The following is a 13,332-nucleotide window of genomic DNA, read 5'->3' on the forward strand; positions in this document are numbered from 1 at the left end:
CAAATGAAGGGCTTATCCCCTATTACTGCAAGGAAGATGGAGTACTTTGGGGTAGTATGAATGTAGTCTGGTGTGTGAATCCAATTCATTAGTGAAAATAAAGGGCTTATCCCCAATTGCCCTGAGGAATATGGAGTACTCTGGAGATGTGAGGATGAATGTATGAATGTAATTCATCAGTGTGAATGAAGGGCTTATCCCCAATTACCTCGAGGAATATCGAGTACTCTGGGGTAGTGAGAATGAAATTAAAGGCGTGAATGGAAAGGCATATCCCTAATTACCCTGAGGAATATCGAGTACTCTTGGGTACTGTGAATACTAACCAGACTATCATGTTTTTATCTTGTTTCTGTGTTTGTGTTGGTTTTTTGTGTTATGTTATCTACAATGGAAGAGGCGCTGAGGTACAGAGAAGCTAGCAATAGTACAAAGAAAAGAGAGAGTTGGTTATTGTTGTACTATAAAATATCGTACCTGAAGAAACAGAAAAATAAATTAGTAGGATTAAAACGTGAGGAAGATAGGAAAATAAATATAAAGCTAAGGAAGAGAGGGCTGGTAATGACCCATGTATTTTGCCACCCCTAAAACTTAAAAAATATTAAATATAATGCTACAGATTCTGATCTGATTTTAATTGTAAGCAGTCAGGAACCGAATTAATTTTTAACTTTATTTTTAAATCATTTGCAAAAAGTAGGGGAAGAGAATTAGAGGCGTCATTTATGTATATTGGCCTTAAAAAGAAAAGGATATAAGTGCTTGAGGGACACCAAACTACATATGTGAAGTTAATTTTAATTTTACATCAAGAATTCAAGTAGTTAAGAGTATTTTGCACAATTTCCTATGATGCTGGGTCACAATCAACAAACAAATAACAGATTATTAGTTAGAGAAGGCTGAACCCCCGAGTGATCGATTATATACCAGTCACTGGCATCTGAGAAAATATCAACACAAGATGGGCATATTCAATAATGACCCCATTTGTAGATTATGCAATGAATAGCCACCCATATCATTTTTGAATGGGAAGCAACCGCTCAATGGAAACCTGGGATACCAAGAAAACCCAGAGAAAGGAATTGTAAGAACGACAATTGATCTAGTACTTCTTAGCAAAAGGATCAAGTTGACTGTAGTGAACTAAGGAACTAGGAAAGTATAAGCCAGAAGACTGCAGTGCTTGGGAAACCAAAAAAAATCCCCAACTTCCTAGTATCCATCATCATCATCATCATTTACGCTAAAGTAATTCTGTGATTTTTCTAAAATACACAAAAACACTGAACAAGTTTAAAAGGGAGGTCAAAATGTTTATGAAAAAGCAAAGGTAAAGAAGAAAAATAGCTGGTAGTTCATTCATGAATAAAGTAATAAAACTAATACAAGGATTATAATAACAATGAAAAATTAGGATAATAAATCAATATTGTTTTTGACCTATCATTGCTTCAATAAGGAAGTGAAGGATGCCCAGAATGTAAAATGACAATATGCAATACCCATAAAAATCCATGACATAACGGTAATCTTTTGTTGACTTGCATTTCATTAAATTTAAAACAAGCAACCAAAATAAAAAGACAAATGTTTCTCGAACCGATATATTTTCTTACAATATATAATACCATATAATAATAATAATTTTTACATTTACAATATAATCAATATACAGTGGTATATAATATATTATGCTCATGTAATATAGGTACATATATATTTTTTGTTTTGACATTTATATAAATAATTATAGTTTTTTTTGTTGTAAAGAATATATGATGGACAATACATATACCTATGCCTTGTAAAATTAGTCAATAGTTTTATTTTAAAAAAATGGTGGCACTGATATCACAATAAGCGCATTATTCAATTAATTACATAAATATTTTTTTTTTAAATTTTTGTTTTGCGGTAACATCAATTTTTCTTAGCATTAATACAGGGTGGAGCATTTTCTACTTTCGCCTACAAACCCAGTATGGGCTGGTTTGTATTCATTCTCGAGAATCTTTGTCTTCCTCCTGATTGGTACGATTCTGTTAAAAAGCACCTTTGTGTATGATATGCACCAACGTACGAGTTGTCTCCAAACTTGGAGAGGAAGCACGATACCTGTTAGAAACTTTTGAATTAATCACAAATCAACGCATAACATGAGAATCTACATTGTGTATAACAATATATTTTCTTTTGCATTGTCTACCAGCAGACAAATGCATTATAATTTTAAAAACGCATACTGATAAATGTAAAATCTATGTTATCATTATTTAACTGTTTTTTTCCCTCAACACCCTGTATTTACATAAACATTATACATCTATAAACATCCAGTTAACATCAATTTTTTTAAAATCTGTGCAGTATAATCCACTTTGTTAATATTAGGCTAAACAATTAAATTTAAGGGGAAAATCAGGACGGTTTTTCTTAAAAAAGAGTTTTGGTTGTTTTCCGAATCTTCGATGTATATCTGAACTATCTTTACCCTGTCTGACTCTGTATTTAGTTTTCAAACTCTTTATCCTTTCATTGAGAAATACGAAGAGAAACCTTGCTCCCAGTCTGTATAGTCGGGATGGCCAAAGCACTCGTCCCAGAATTGGTCCGTGAGAGTGTAGAAATGTTTGGATATGAACGATTCCTCAGGCTGATCCGGGTAGGTCTGCATTTTAAAAAAAATGTATTAACTTAACAATGCAGATATTTAAAAGAAAAAAGCAATACTCATACCATGTGTTGGAACATGACTTCCTCTCGTACTAGGGCTCTGACCATGAGCATGGCGTGTTGATAGTGCACATCGTAGTCGTAGGCAGAGTCGATTATGAGGACTTTCTTGTTCTTCAAGTTTCCTGCTTTTTTGAGCACATCTGCTTCTTCATAACCACGGTAGTTGTCTGTACTGTTAGCTGTGCCGAGCCATGCCTCCGTCCAGACTGAATCTATACAAAAGCTATCAAAATTAGTACAGTGGGAAATTCGATGTAAATTGTCAACAGATCAACCCAGTGAGGTTAGAAAGACCAAAATATATAAGAAGTATTATAAATCTAGAAGTATTCCAAAGATTCAGAATACAACCTGTCTCTAAAGCCATATACCATCATTACACAACATTAAGATGTGGTGAAAAGTAACTTTACCAGTCAATTTTCTCCGTTAATATTTAAAATTTGGCTGTATTCAATAAATTGTTTATCTCAATGTAAAATGTTGCCCATTGAATTTTTTCTGTTTGAAAATGGACGGCGCCTTTTTCATGCCAAATTCTTCAACATCGCTTGCTCTTGATTCTTGGCTTATCAAAACAGGAACTTAAGTACTTTGAACTTCAGACTTCAATATAATAAATAGTTATTTTATACGCACTGTAATGTGACCAGGAAAAGACACTGGATATACATATCCCACATTTGAAAAGATTGTTGAGCGTTTCACTGAGGATCATAGCAGTTAGATATCCGCCGTAGTTTTTGCCGTAGACGCCGATTTTGTCTTTATCGATGAATTTTAGTTTGCTGATGAGGTACTGGACTACGGCTCCCTGGTCTAAGGCGGCACTGGGCCCGATGACCGTCTGCCCAGTGTCAATTTCGGCCACGATATAGTTTTTCGCCGAAGAAAGATAAGTTTCGTAGTTCATGGACCATCTGTGATCCACCGAAGGCTCTTCCGGCCTGTGAGAACTGTAAATAAATACATGATGAACTCTATACAGAGGGTTTTTTACCGAGACGAAATTACATTTTGAGTAATAGTGGAAATGCTGTTTCTTCGTATTCTCTCATGCCCGGTGGCAGTCTTAGTTTGACATGTGCGACCTTGCCTTCCTGGAGTTTCACCTGAAAGATCTTGGTTTGTGGAAGAGCGTAGGAATAGTAAATGGTCCTCAGCTCGTTGTTCTCCTTGATGGTGTTGATTTTATTGCTGGACGCGACGTCCATGACATGCACCGATGGCACGTCCGGCCCTGGAAACCAAAACTCCCTTTTAGGTTGAACCGTCCGACTGACAGATCCACAAGAATTACCTAAGCAGGTGACCATGTAGTACTTGAAGTTAGGGGAGAATTCGGATTTTGTAAAGAGGCAGTCGGTAGATCTGACTGGATGGCAGTCCGCCTGGCTCGAATTCGCCGGTACCCTGGAAATGATAGGTTTATAAATTTTCCAGATATTTCAGGATTGGCAAGACCGTACTCACGCCACGTCCGTCGTGAGATTACCAAACCTAGTTGGACATGTTAGACAGGTCGGGCCCGAACTTGCCGACTCCTCGTCCAGCTCAAAGAGATGTCTCTGTGTTTTCTTATTATCTGGGAACGCCTCGAAATATCTACGCAATTTAAAACATTGAGTACACCGGTAGTTTTGAAATTTAATGCCAATATTAATTACAGTGTTTTGTTTGAGGATAGTTTCTTATAGAACTGGGGATAGGAGGACAAAAGATCGAGGAACTTTCTGGTCTCGAATGTGTTCCTAGACGGCCTCAAGTCACCCAGCTTGTCCGAGTTCATCGTGCTTTTCTACAAAACGAACCATCGTTCAGTAAAATTCGCCAGTACTGTAACTATCAGAAAGGTGCTATTGGTGCTCATAGCTGCTTTTACCGTCTCACAGGTGAAATTGGGAGCGAAGCATTGGCTATAGACGGAAATATTCTGTCTCCTGTTGACCCAGACAAGACCCAGAGAAGAATCGGGTCCCCATTCGACTTCTGATAGATAGGGGGTGCTGTACGGGAAAAGAAATAACGCCGTGCCATTCTAAACAGTATTGCTCATTACGTGCTCATCTAATCTAAGTTCTAAGTCTAAATTGCCAATTGGTGCTCTAAGTGTGGTGATTTGTCTATATTCCACATTTTAAAAGGTTTTTAAACTGGACGTTTACTGTTTTCCAGATGGAATTTGATCAATGTACATTAGTAATGAGATTACCTTTCGTGCATATTCAAATATCAAATAAATCCTAAAGTTTATCTTCTAACTCTTATGAAAGATCGTTTTTATTATATAGTTTCATATGTGCTTAATTTAAATAACTAAGTAGTAAGAAAGGACTTACTCTCCCTCTAGAATTTTAGGTCTTTGAAGAGTGTGTGTTGTGAAGTCAGACAGATCTATCACGCTCACGTTCACTTCAGGGTTTTGGGTCCCAGGCTGAAAGAAATTTTTTTTAAATCGACCAGAAGTAATAGCAAGACACTGTGGCACTCACCTTCGGGTATGGGATTTCTGTGTGTTTCGGGTACTGCTCGGAGGTGTACTTGCTGATCGACACCTTCCCGACGTTCGAGTCGTCGAAGGTGGCGTAGGCGAGGAAGGCACCGTCGGGAGAAAACCAGAAGGCCACGTCGTCCCGGAATACTTCTTTTTGGTAGAGCCAATCCGGATGAGCGTGACGGACCCACTGATTAAGACGAGGCGGAGAGATCATCTTCGGATGTCTTTCCGCGTTTTTGACAAAGTACAACTCTCCCTCGTAGGCGAAGGCCAAGTCGTGTCCGACCGGGGCGAAGTCCACCCTGTTCAAGTAATACTGCCTGGTGTGAAAGTCGTCGCCAACGGGAGTCACGTGCCACCTTGTCCTGAAAAAAAAAATCATAAAAAAATTAAATCGACCATAAGTCTTACTTGACTCATTTAAAAACTGACTTGGTTGAAATTTCGTAAAGGTGGTATACCGCCTCTTCCGTGTTTTTGTAAATCCGTCTTGGGAACGAGATGAACAAGAGGTATTCGTAGTCTGCGGACAGTTTGAAATCATCTGCGTCCAGTTGCCTCTATTAATTATTTTAAAATAAGTTATGAAAATGGGAAAAAGTTAGAGACCCCCTAGAGTTGTACTTACGAATGTCGCGTTATCCAGGAGATCTCGCGTTTCATTACTTTCCGGGTTGAAAATGCTGATACCGCCAAGCTCATTTCTAAATACTACCTCGTTTCCTAAAAAAACGTAAATATTTGAACTTATGAACTTAACATGCTTTATAGTGGGATGCAGTATTAGAAGTATCGACCACTTTTTCACTTACGAACACTCTGGATCAAGGTATGGTTTTGAAGAAGAAAGAAAATTTAGTTTGCGACCTATTTTAATACCCTGATGATGACCTTAAAATAGGTCGAAAGCTTGTCAGTAGCAATTAAATTTGCTTTCTCCTTCAAGACCATACCTCCATCCAGTGTTCGTAATAGTGGGATAGTAAAGTCAATTAGGAACGTTTTGACTTCACTAGTACATAAAAAGAAAACAATATTCAAGTATGTACATTGCTTGTATTTATTAGCGTGGAAGTGTAGTACGAGAGAGAGCCCATGCCCGAATCAATTCCACCCATAGACCCTCAATTAAATTACCTTATAGTTTGTATATTCGGTTATGGAAGATCGGGGTACTCTTCTTGATATACAATGTTTTTGTGTTACGTGAGGTTGGATGTATTTATTAGCGTGAATGTGGCGTGAGAGGTAATCGAACCCATATCTTGTTGTGTACCCAAGGTGATGGAAGCATATCGAGGCTTCCACAATTCAAGAAAAGTAACTTATAGGAGTTTCAGGGTAAATATATTGGGTGAATTTATTGGCGCGAATGTGCAGTATGAGAGGGCGGAATATTAAGTGACAAATCTATCGTTAATTAAATTACCTGTGTAGTTTGTGTATTTGGTGATGGAAGATCGGGGTACTCTTCTTGATATACAATGTTTTTGTGTTAACGTGAGGTTGTATGTATTTATTAGCGTGAATGTGGAATGTGAGTGGTTGATCAAACCCATATCTTGATGAGTACCCAAGGTGATGGTAGCATATCGAGGCTTCCACAATTCAAGAAAAGTACATTATCAAAGGTTTCAGGGTTTTTAGATATATTGGGTGTATTTATTGGCGTGAATGTGTAGTATGAGAGGGCGGAATATTAAGTGACAATCTATCTTTAATTAAATTACCTGTGTAGTTTGTGTATTTGGTGATGGAGATCGGGGTACTCTTCTTGATACGCAATGTTTTTGTGTTAACGTGAGGTTGGATGTATTTATTAGCGTGAATGTGGAATGTGAGTAGTTGATCGAACCCATATCTTGATGAGTACCCAAGGTGATGGAAGCATATCGAGGCTTCCACAATTCAAGAAAAGTACCTTATAGGAGGTTTCAGGGTAGATATATTGGGTGAATTTATTGGCGTGAATGTGTAGTATGAGAGGGCGGAATATTAAGTGACAAATCTATCTTTAATTAAATTACCTGTGTAGTTTGTGTATTTGGTGATGAAAGATCAGGGTACTCTTCTTGATATACAATGTTTTTGTGTTAACGTGAGGTTGTATGTATTTATTAGCGTGAATGTGGAGTGTGAGAGGTTGATCAAACCCATACCTTGATGAGTACCCAAGGTAGTGGAAGCATATCGAGGTTTCCACAGTCGAAGTAAAGTACCTTACAGGAGGTTTCAGGGCATTTAGATATAATGGGTGTATTTATTGGCGTGAATGTATGTGTGCAGTACATATGATATGAGAAGGCGGAATATTAAGTGACAAATCTATCTTCAATTACATTATCTGTACAGTTTGTGTATTGGATGATGGAGGATCTTGGCTCTTTTTGATATTGTTATTTTCAAAAATATACGTTCTTGCGTTAACATTAGATTGGGTGTACTTATTAGCGTGAGTGTGGGGTGTGAGAGCATCGAGTACTCATCGATCCTCAATTAGATTAACTTTATAACTTGATGATGGAGGTTTGTATATTGAGTCCTGATCTTACTTGAGTTAATGGTTTAAGCAAAATAATATAAACGAAAGACAACAAGAAACATATTAACAAACAAATCTCAAAGATGTCATTCCTTGGCAATACATCGTAAATCTTACTTGATGTCCAGACAGGTCGGTTTTGTCTTTTCATAGGCGGAAGTACATCTAGCTTCGGTTTCGTTATCCTGGGAAGGCGGTCCCCAGGTGTAAGGAGCATTGTAGAGACGAGGATGAGAGAGAGGACGACTAGAATTACTAGAAGAGCTATCAGGACCCCTGGCCAGTTTCGTTCGCCTTCACTGGTTGAAACCAGCTCCTGGAAAATTATAAAATTTGTTTTAAACGTTTTCTTTACAAAATAAAAAACGACATACATGCCAACCAATACGACAAAATGCCGACATACCGATTGGCAGGAAAAAACCCAGCGAGAACAAAAGGACTATCATACTACCAGTTCATCACTATACAGCTACAAAATTGCACAGTAGTATCATCTTATCCTTTAAGAAAGAATAATAATTAATCGTAAGATTGCTCATCTTCAGTTGGTCTGTGCATTATTCCGTCAGTTGTGTCCTTTTATAAGGTGTAGGCATTAGGAGCAAAGACCAACTAATGGATTACGAAATATCTATACGCTGTTGTCTTATTTAGCCTGATAATCACCGATCATTCTGTTGTGTCAATTCTTCCTGAAGAGACGGCACAGAAGCAGACCATTGGACCACAGTGGTTATGGCAAAACACCTAAACTCGCCTGGTTTTTCTATCATGGTGGGCTTGCGAATTTTCCTTTTATCAGTTGGTCTGTGTGTTATTCCGTCAGTTGTGTCCTTTTATAAGGTGTAGGCATCTTAAGATACATAGGACCAAAGAACAACTAGTGGATTACTTAATTTCTAAACGCATTTGACAGCTGTAGTCTTATTTAGTTTGATAATCACCGATCATACTCTTCTGTTTTATGTCTATAGAGACGCCTAGAAGCAGACCATTGGACTATAGTGGTTAAGGCAAAACACCTAAACTCGTCTGGTTTCTCTCTCATGCTGCGGTATTTCACTTTTTTCATTTGGTCTGTGTGTTATTCCTTCCATGATGTCGATACCCTTCTGAAGCAGACTATTCCACAGATCAACAAACCACCTAAACTCGACTTCTGTATTGTCCTACAGTATTTTGCCTATTTCAGTGACATCTGAGCAATGTTGGCCGTAGTGTCCTTTCGTAAGGCTTCTAAGAGGCGGCCATTAAACCACAAACTAGTAAGTGGATGGCAAATATCTACCGCATCTGAAGAACCCAAGCAGCGATAATATTCGGACTAGGATGATCAGATCACTGGGTACAATATTTCACAATTGTCATAGCTGAACCTTCAAGGAGAAAGAAGTATAATCAACTTGATCATTGCCGACTAGTGGCCGAGCGTTGGTTTTTCCAGGGTGAGAGGGTTGATGTGGTTAACCAATATAAATATCTTGGAGTCGTCCTAACTTCCAGACTATCTTTTACCCCTCATCTAAACTCCAAAGCTTCTGTGGCGAAGGTGGCTTTGAATAGAACATGGTGTTACTTTTTGGCCCAGAATCTAATCCCGGTTTACTCAAAGTACAAGGTATTTAATGCAGTGTGCCGTTCTATTATGTGTTATGCAGGCCAGGTGTGGGGGTTCCAGGATTATGAAGTGATAGAAAGAGTGCAACGTGTTTTTATTAGGAAAATCTTCTCACTGCCTAATTCTACTCCAAACTATATGCTTTATATGGAGACGGCAGTAGACAAAATTTTCCTTTTTACGCTTTCCCTGCATTTTTCATTTGTTTTAAGGGTACTTAAGGGCCCTGTTGCCCGAATCTCCAAAATTACTGCTCTCGAGGTTATAAAATCTAATTGTTCTTGGTTTCGGCAATGGAATACTTTAGCTTCTCAATATGGTTGCGATTTTTCTTTTTGTTTAGAAAACCTCTCTAGTTGGCCCAATTATACCATGAAACTTTTGTGCAGACTACGTGATCAACATCGTGTGAGTTGTGAGCATCGGGCTCAGGTTTCCAACAGGTATCTTCTCTTTAAGGCCCTAGACCTTTAACTTAAATGTTCAAGCTAGTGGGTCTATAAAACTTCCGACTCTTCGATAGCTTCTAAAACTCAGATGCGAGCAAGTGTTCCTCAATTCTGTGCCATGGAAGGAAGACGTCGGAAATTTCTTGTGCACGCTCTGTAACCTAAGAGTTAGGGAAGATATCTTTCATTTTGTTGCCCAGTGTCCCATACTGTCTGAACTCCGTATCCTGTATCTAGGCTATAAATCGCTTTCCAGGTCTCAGCTGCTTGATCTGTTAAATATCGTGGATATGGAGAGGTCGAAATGTCTAGCACACTATGCACGTCATGCCTGGCAATAAAGGTACGATTATAATACCGAGTCATAATTGTTTAACTTGTTATTAACTATGTATTATTATATAGTTTATTTTATTTTTATTTTTCGCTCGCCTGAAAAAAAACAAAAAAAAAAAAAAAACAGCCAACGGATAAGCATCCATGCTGTAAAACGCTTTTAATATTGTATATTATGTAACACTTCTCTTTAATGTAAATAAAGCATGTTATCTATCTATCTATCTATCTATCTATCATTGCCGACTAGTCTGTCTATTCGCATTTCGACATATCGTCATCTTCAATTGGTCTGTGCGTTATTCCTTCAGTTATACAGTCTGGGCACCTCAGAAGTATTGAACCACAGATCAGTAAAGATGGTAAAACATCTAAATTGACAGACATAAACAGCAAGGATAGACTAAAATGATCAGAAATGACCTAACAACCTAAAGAAAGGTCATAACAAAATGAATTTTTAATATAAATTTAAACTATTGTGTTTACAGTATTTCTATTGATGATTCGCTTAAGTGTTCATATCACGTTTCTTCCTAAAATGTTTAAAGTCCTTGGTTAATTCATCATCCCGAGATAGGAATCGCCTGGCTTCGTTAGGACTTTCCACGGGATTAACGCATTAAGGCTTTTGATCCAAAGGCGGATTAAGCGATAAAGGGTTCGCCGCGAAGTACGATCGATTTCGTTTATACTCGATATGGCGTCTATGTCCTAACGGTCGGTGATTGTCAAATTTCAAACTTTATTAGGGTAACTGTTCTTAACTGTTGTCCTTTAAAAATGTGTTTTACAACAATTTTAATTGCTACATATAAAGAGAATTCGTTCATAAAATCACGCTTCAGACCTCTGACTGTACTCAGACTGACAGTGAAAAATTTAAATGTTTATTTCTTTATTTGCGTTTTATTACATGCGTGGAACCATCACTTTCACTACATACATATAAAATAAATAGCTCGATTAATTTAATAGTTGATTCTGGGCGCGTTGGTCATGGGTGAACCTGTACTGGGTCACTTATTGGGTCCGTCTTCACTCGCGGGTAAAGACGGAAGACGGACCCAGTAGCTGATTTTGATTTTCTTTTTCTATACGGTCTTCTTCATATTTCAAATCGATCCTGGATCGGCCGAACAATTCATTTATTCTAATAAATTCAACACGTTACCAACGTTATATGACAGAATTGGGTAGATGATATAATCTGTTTTTATACTTGAGCAAATAATATTTTTCCTGGGTACGATTCCCATTCAGTTATACCGCAGTATAAAACACTTTGCACTGATTTGCCATAATCAGACGATATATTCACAGGATTGGTCAAACAACCACCTGGTGATATGCCGCAAGTGGATTGATGGATAAAACCAGCGAGAATAGACGGACCAGAATGGTTGGAGATGGTTGAAACATTTTCCCAAACATGCTATAAGCTTGGTTTCTATGCGTTCTGCTGTAAAATAACTCAATTTTTATTATCAATGGTGAATTGATATAAATTTGTATGTAGCCATCTGTCGATCATCCTGGTTTCTTTTTTGTGGCATTGCGATCCTGAACGGTTTAACCGTGTGTTATTTTGTTACATGTGTTGACATCTCAAAAGTAGATAATTAATGGACAATTTAATTACATACCGTACAGGCCTTGCTGTATTGTCTCAATTTTGTCATTTTAAAAACTGGCCGACTTTCCTGAAGAAGAGAACCAAGAACAACCACCGAAGCAGATGAATTTGCCCAAAAACGTCGTTTCTCTGCTCGAAGCTTTAAAAATGCAAAATTTTAGAGCTAGTAGGTGGGTTAATTTGTATCAGGTATAAATTATTATATAGCTATAGACGCAATGGACAACCGGATGGTTGTGCCATCATGGTATTTTACCATCCTCTGGTTGGTCGTTGGTCCAATGGTATCCTGAGATGGCTACTCTTCTGACGGGACAGTCGGAATAGTATAAAGACAAATTAAATATGATCAAGCTGGTTAACTACACTTAATCCTCCTTGAAGTATCATCAAGGATCAGCAAATCACCTGTATGTTTTTGAGGTGCCTACTGTTGATAAAAGGGTATAGTTGATGGAATAACACATAAACCAACTGAAAGTTGTAAAATGTCGAAATGCGTATAGACATACGTGAGATGATCAAGCTAAATAATAGCACATATTTCAGATCCGTTTAGGTACCTACCCACATGTTGGTATTTGGTCCTATTATCTTCTTAGGGGAAGTTCGGGGTTTCGAAACCTTATGAAAAGGCACAAAATATGGAATAACTCACAGACCAACTGTGGGACTTGGGACTGTGGGTTAACTGCTGAAATGATAAAATAGGTTTATTAGTGTGATAGGTGCTGGGCGAGCTAAATAATACCATAGCTGTCGGAAGCGTTTAGATATTTCGCAATCCCTCGTTGGTCTTTAGCCCTTCGATCTTCTGAGGTAATTTACCTTATAAAAGAACAAAAGTGATGGAAATATGGATAGACCAACTGAAGATGGTTAAATACCGAAGATGAATAAGACCACTGTTATCAGTCATATTTTGATAATTCGCCATCCATTGGTTTGGCGTTTTTTTGGTTCTATGTTCTTCTGAGGTGCTTCAACCATATAAAAGGACACAACTGATGGAATAATGCATATATTGACTGAATATAGTTTAATGCCGAATTGCGCATAGGCATAACAGATATACCATCATAGGTGACGATCAAGCTAAATAAGACCGTAGCTGTCATATTTCGTAATCCACTGGTTGTTCTTAGATCCTATGGTCTCTTGTAGTTTCTGCACCTTATAAAAGGAGTTTAATGCCGAATTGCGTATAGGCATAACAGATACACCATCTTCATCGGTGATGATCACGCTAAATAAGACCGCAGCTGTCATATTTCGTAATCCCCTGGTTGTTGTTAGGTCTATGGTCTCTTGTAGTGCCTGCACCTTATAAAAGAAGTTTAATGCCGAATTGCGTATAGGCATAACAAATATACCATCTTGATCGGTGACGATCAAGCTAAATAAGACCGTAGCTGTCATATTTCGTAATCCACTGGTTGTTGTTAGGTCTTATGGTCTCTTGTAGTGCCTTCACCTTATAAAAGGACACAACTGACGGAATAGTGC

The 13,332-nt window shown here is 37.9% G+C and overlaps 1 protein-coding gene across 3 annotated transcripts in view; it reads right to left on the reverse strand.

The window, feature by feature from the left end:
- Positions 1-1,711: 1,711 nt before the first annotated feature.
- The window catches only part of LOC106662314 (prolyl endopeptidase FAP-like), a 37,222-nt gene continuing 25,601 nt past the window's right edge, over positions 1,712-13,332 (reverse strand). For all 3 annotated transcript variants that reach the window (XM_024225827.1, XM_014386335.2, XM_014386333.2), the window contains exons 2-14: positions 7,902-8,100; positions 5,871-5,965; positions 5,675-5,802; positions 5,238-5,607; positions 5,085-5,179; positions 4,628-4,751; positions 4,413-4,543; positions 4,219-4,350; positions 4,046-4,158; positions 3,760-3,985; positions 3,385-3,701; positions 2,746-2,957; positions 1,712-2,677 (exon numbers count right to left, since the gene is read on the reverse strand). In XM_024225827.1, the coding sequence (XP_024081595.1) occupies positions 2,534-2,677; positions 2,746-2,957; positions 3,385-3,701; positions 3,760-3,985; positions 4,046-4,158; positions 4,219-4,350; positions 4,413-4,543; positions 4,628-4,751; positions 5,085-5,179; positions 5,238-5,607; positions 5,675-5,802; positions 5,871-5,965; positions 7,902-8,100 (2,286 nt within the window). In that variant the 3' untranslated portion in view covers positions 1,712-2,533. The remainder of the gene's footprint in view (positions 2,678-2,745; positions 2,958-3,384; positions 3,702-3,759; positions 3,986-4,045; positions 4,159-4,218; positions 4,351-4,412; positions 4,544-4,627; positions 4,752-5,084; positions 5,180-5,237; positions 5,608-5,674; positions 5,803-5,870; positions 5,966-7,901; positions 8,101-13,332) is intronic.

Source organism: Cimex lectularius, unplaced genomic scaffold, assembly GCF_000648675.2.
Source record: "Cimex lectularius strain Harlan isolate CLEC.00 unplaced genomic scaffold, Clec_2.1 scaffold3, whole genome shotgun sequence".
Classification (NCBI taxonomy): domain Eukaryota; kingdom Metazoa; phylum Arthropoda; class Insecta; order Hemiptera; family Cimicidae; genus Cimex; species Cimex lectularius.